Source organism: Centroberyx gerrardi, chromosome 4 (genome assembly GCF_048128805.1).
Source record: "Centroberyx gerrardi isolate f3 chromosome 4, fCenGer3.hap1.cur.20231027, whole genome shotgun sequence".
NCBI classification, from domain to species: Eukaryota; Metazoa; Chordata; class Actinopteri; order Beryciformes; family Berycidae; genus Centroberyx; species Centroberyx gerrardi.
In genome coordinates, this window is record NC_136000.1 from 7,664,882 (window position 1) to 7,670,435 (window position 5,554).

The 5,554-nt window shown below is 40.3% G+C and overlaps 1 protein-coding gene across 1 annotated transcript; it reads right to left on the reverse strand.

The window, feature by feature from the left end:
- Window positions 1-258: 258 nt before the first annotated feature.
- On the reverse strand, window positions 259-2,357 carry LOC139929457 (DNA polymerase III subunit epsilon-like). The gene is made up of 3 exons (XM_071922330.2): window positions 2,291-2,357; window positions 1,953-2,004; window positions 259-969 (listed from the first exon to the last, which is right to left on the reverse strand). Exons 2-3 carry the CDS (start codon window positions 2,002-2,004, stop codon window positions 431-433), a joined length of 591 nt encoding a protein of 196 aa, XP_071778431.1. The 5' UTR covers window positions 2,291-2,357; the 3' UTR covers window positions 259-430.
- Between the last annotated feature and the right edge of the window lie 3,197 nt (window positions 2,358-5,554).

Below are 5,554 nucleotides of genomic sequence, written 5' to 3' on the forward strand. Positions count from 1 at the left end.
TTACAGCTATTATTAAGACTGTCTTCAAAATACCACACGAAATGAAAGTGACCTCACCTGCACTCACACTCCACGGACCAGTTGTACAGGAAAACTAAGCAACACAGGGCCTTTTAAAGAATGTGAATACTGCTGCAGGCTTGCAGGCTCTCTCTCAGAAGTGTCTGTGAGTTTTGGGTCAAACATACATTTTTTTATGCCCAAAGCAAAGGGTAAAATAACAAATCATTCTTCAAATCATTCAATAACTGCTTCATGACAAATTATTTTCATTTTATTTTAGTGTTCCAAACTACAAAAATGTCAGATTGGCAACCATCTGAACATACATGAATTGAACAAAAGTGCAATAAAGAGGTTCATTCTTATATGCATTTTGGTCTGATTTTTTTTTTCTCTTTGAAAATCTGTCATTCGCCCTTTTAAAGAGCTAGACACGGGGCAGCTGGAAGGTGCACCCCAACAGCGCCCATCTTTCAGGATCCCACTTCTTGTACAGCTCCTGCAGGGTTTTAGCGTCCTCCAAAGCATTATGGGCATCGTAGGATTTTTTCAGGAAGTGCCGGACCAGATACACCTGAGAATACCTGGCCAGGCCGGGAGCGTAGAGCTGCTTGCTGAGCAGGAAGGTGTCCAGAAATTTAGACACCACCTCCTGGAAATCCTGCGTGAGGGAACACTCTCGTAGCGCTCTGGCGAGTACGGGCCCGTCGAAACGCTTGGCATTGTGGGCCGCCAGCAGCAGGGGGCGGCGGAAGGAGCGAAGGAAGGAGATGAAGGAGGAGAGAGCCTGGTGGAGGGGGACGGTGTCCACGGGCCGGCCGTGGAGCAGCAGGGCGTCGCTGCGGACGGTGAAGCCCGTGACGCGGGTGGCATCGTCGGTGATGGTGCAGTGAGGGAAGGCGTAGACGTTAAAGAACCGCTCTCCGCTGATGGCCGACAGCTGGATGATGTCACACACCGTGGTGTCTGAGAGGGCAGAGGAGAGAGAAAAAATACAATATTAAAAACCAAAGCGGTCAAAACATCTTTGGCACTAAGCGCTCAATGCTGTGGTGTTTCTGCACTGCACTTCCCAGAGATCACCTGTCAATCAAACAGTGTGGGCGGGACTGTGACGTCTTTTCCCTTGGATGATGCAGTTTGAGTTTCTCTTTTATTTGTCTGTTCAGCCATGGTGGCTATCGCTGCTCATGCTAACTATGCAGTTCTTCTTCTATTTATTCCAAACAAACTGGAAACATAAAACGCATCATCACTTTTTGAATGACCTATACCTGTGTTTAGAGCGGCAAATGTTAAAGCTTTCATGAAGTGGTTGAACCGCTATTGTTATATCAATCAGCAATGGAGAGTAGTAAAACAGACTAGACATAGATTTATTTCTATGAAAATGTTGCAGATTGTTTAACAAATAGTGCCCAAATAAAATATATTCCAGGTGAATTATTGGATATAACTTCCCTGTTCTGCCACCAGGGGGCAGTATTACCTATAGGTTAAGGTAGAAGACAGGTCCCGGCAGCCAGTGGGCCTCGCAAAAGACAAAAACATCCACTAGTATAAACCTATTTCTCATCAATTTAAAATAAATGTACTTATTGAACAAAAGCCCTCTTCTTGTTACAATGAAAACTATTTCAGTATTGATTCATGTTCAGCCTAGGTTGAGATGTACTGTGATTTTGTAGTTGTGTTTTGTTTGGATGCTTTGGCAAAGTAAAAATGATCTTCTTGTGCCAATAAAGCTTCTTGAATTGAAATGAAGACAAATGTAATGGTTTTCCAATCACACAAGTCCTGCCAAATGTGTCATGGGAATCAATATAGTCAGTGAATAAACAAAACAAACAAACAAACACAACACAGGCCTCAGATACTTGGCTGTTTAAACTAACTCTCCTAATGACTAACCATGTTACTGACAGACAGACAGACAGATTTTACTTTACCTAATCCAGTCGTCTCCAGGTCAAAGAAAACAATGGTGTGTTCATCAGACATCTGCAGGATTTAAGGACAGAGACATTTGTGTCCAGTCTTGTCAGAGGAATTTGAATTGATCCACCTATTATCATGTCTAACATGTCTTTGCAAATCTACATGAGAGACTTCATCATGATCATTAAAACAACAGGCAACATTGATCATTTGTGAAACCATTCTTTGTGTTATTCTAGAGAAAAACTAAAAAAAAACAAAAAAAAAAATACTGTTATTTTGTAGGATGGAGATTGTAGTTCTTTATTTTGTATAAAATACAAAAATCTCTGTGGAAAAATAAGCTTACCGTGGACTGTGTGATGGCGGCGTCACTTGGGTGGTGTGAGAGGTTTCATGTGAAGTCAGAAGGTCTATATGAGCCGCTGAGTCTCAGGGTTTAATAACAGGATCAGTTTGTGGCATCAGGGCCGGGCCGGGACGGGCCGGGCCGCAGGTGAATCACAGCCGCGCCTGTCAAAACTAATACACACACTTTGCTTTCACTTCAGAGGAACAGAAAGTAGCGTGACAGACGAACGGGGATTTTTTTTTTTTTTTTTTTTTTTTTTAAATGATTCACCACGCTTCCCTGTGATGTTCGGCTGGCTGTCCGTCAGCCTGGCAGCCGGTAAACAAAAGATATTTTCAGTGAAAGGTGGAATATTCCCCGCGGTTCGTTCACTTTCCTTTTCCCCTCCGGTGTCTGATGGGAAGGGAGGGCTTCAGTTCTGTTTACGCTGCTGTCGGATGGGAAGCTCGTATCCTTTTCTGTATAGGACATCAACACAAAGTTCAATTCATTACAAAGAAATAAGTAGCCTACTTTTTTAGTCATATAGGTATAGTACTATAGCCTATATAATATCCTATAGGAATATTATTGTGATACCATAGGAGATTAAAAAATATATATAAACATAAATGGCACAGACACACTCCAAGGAATATTATAGTGATACCATAGGAGATTAAAAAATATATATAAACATAAGTGGCACAGACACACTCCAAGGAATATTATAATGATACCATAGGAGATTAAAAAAAATATATAAACATAAGTGGCACAGACACACTCCAAGGAATATTATAGTGATACCATAGGAGATTAAAAATATATATATAAACATAAGTGGCACAGACACACTCCAAGGAATATTATAGTGATACCATAGGAGATTAAAAATATATATATAAACATAAGTGGCACAGACACACTCCAAGTCTCTTTAGGAATATTATAGTGATACCATAGGAGATTAAAAAATATATATAAACATAAGTGGCACAGACACACTCCAAGGAATATTATAGTGATACCATAGGAGATAAAAAATAAATATATATGTATAACACCATAAAGTACCCTACCCAGATAGCATGCAGATGTGGGCCACTTCTGACAAAGATGTGGCGCTGCTGACCTGCTACTGGCACTGGCAAACTGAATGTGAGCCTTAAGTGGCCCACATATTAAAATGTGAATATGGCCCAAATGTCCCAAAACAGATCTGGGCCGCATATATAATACCTTAAAAGAGCCATACTACATTTGGGCCACCTCTGGCTGATATTCAGTATGTGTTTCTCATTGTACTTGATGATATTCAAGTGTACCTGATGTGAATTGTGAGTCATCAATAAAAATGGCAAAAGGAGAATTTTTATTTTGTCTTAAATTTACACTAGATGTAGTTGACTATTGTATTGTTTAGGCTTACTACAACCATTATTATTAGCCTATTATACCCTAATTATTATATTAGGGTAATGGGTTATGGTAATAGTTCCTATAAACTCACTATAGAGTGCCTGAGACACATTATAAATCCCTATAGGAATGATTTTTTATCATTTTTAGGGCTTGAGTCTAGTCTAAGTTTGTATTCACTTCAAATACACTGTGTGGCATCTAACACCAGCACTTTTTTGATAGGAGCAAATGAAAATATTCTCCATACCTGTGCTTGATAATCAATCAATTATTAGTTATTAGGAAAAAGGGGTAAAATGTTAACTGTCAGCCACAAAAAGTTGCTTTTCATTCCAAAGAAACATATAGCTTACTTTTATTTAGTTCACCAGCTATGCCAACTCTTGTTTACACCTAAATTATTTTCTATACAGTACACTTCACTCTAGTAGGCCTAATGGTTCTATATTTAAAGTAAGGTTTATAAAAAGCAACTCAAAGCAACAGTACCATTACACAATGCTCTCTTAAAAAGAATGTTATTTCAACATACTGTATGTTCCTAATACCACCTAATGACCTAGCTTGTTGTTAATATGTGTGATATTGAAAAGTAACACAAATGTGTGTTGTTGTCCCACAGAAGACACAATGTGAAAAGGACACGTCCTTTAAAAAGTGCATTTCTGTATCTGAGCTGTTCCTTTGGCCAAAGATCACACAACTCATTTGGGTTTGGCTGCAGTTTTGCTTTTTTAATAAGCAGATGATTTTTTCCCCCATAAAGTCTTCTTTCTTACAACCATAGACATGTTTGTATCGTTAAAAAAGAAATATTACCCAAATTGCACCTAACTGTGTCCAGAGTGGCGCAGACAGAGAGATACGATGCTCAAGTTGGATTTTTTTTGCCTTGTAGCACAAACATAACAGGCCAGTGCAGCCTGTCAAAACACTGCCATGATTAATAGTAGATAATGAACCGTACACAGGATAATATATCCTTTAATAACACCTTTTATGACAGATTTTTTTTTTAACCAATGTACACCCCGAAGCATGATCATAAATAGTACATATACTGTGTATAAAAGAGGAACAAAAAACAACCAGAGAAAGCAGAGCATGCCTTCCAGTGATAGGTACATTCACTTTTTTTTTTTTTTCTTTTGCAGAATGCCATATGGACAGCATAGACATGTACAAACACCGTCTTCTTAAATATTAGCTTGTGGATATTTGACCAGGAATGAGTCTTTTCCTCCCGTGGTATCAAACACCCTTCAGCTCCCCTCCGAAGCTGCGAACAGGTCTACAGTACGAGTCGTTTTTGTTTTTTACCTCCGACCTCAGACCACACGCTGCAAGTCTCCACCTGCGTCAAAACTTGAGATCGGCACAATCCTTAACCATCGGCACCGGTGAGACTGACACTCCCAGTTTCCAGGAGAGTTGACTTAACACTGATTGTTCTGGTGACAGATCGGCGGTGTAAGGTAGACCCGAGCATACAGCAAGCGAGGAGATATTGCAGCTATAGAACGGAGACGCCATCGCTGTGAAGCTACTGAGAAGGTCCATAAAACGGAGACGGACTGAATATTACACTGTATAGACACTGTGTGGAGAGACAGACGGGAGCCAGAAACAGCGGATAGCATGTGGACAGTCTGAGTTGATTGCTACTGTTGTCTGCCTGCGTGCACAGACAGATTAAATGCTACTTTTCACAGCCAGAGCCGGGAGGGAAGTGGATGGAAGAGCTATTATTCAACATGGAAACACCGAGAGGAGAGCAAGACGGGAGCAATCTGGATGGCTCAGAGGACATCATGAATACATGGACGGTGTGTGTGTGTGTGTGTGTGTGTGTCAGAG

Coding starts and splice junctions, on each gene's coding strand:
- LOC139929457 (XM_071922330.2), bottom strand. CDS start 2,004: ATGTCTGATGAACACACCATTGTTTTCTTTGACCTGGAGACGACTGGA. Junction 970..1,952: donor CCTGGAGACGACTGGATTAG/GTAAAGTAAAAT, acceptor CTGCCCTCTCAG/ACACCACGGTGTGTGACATC.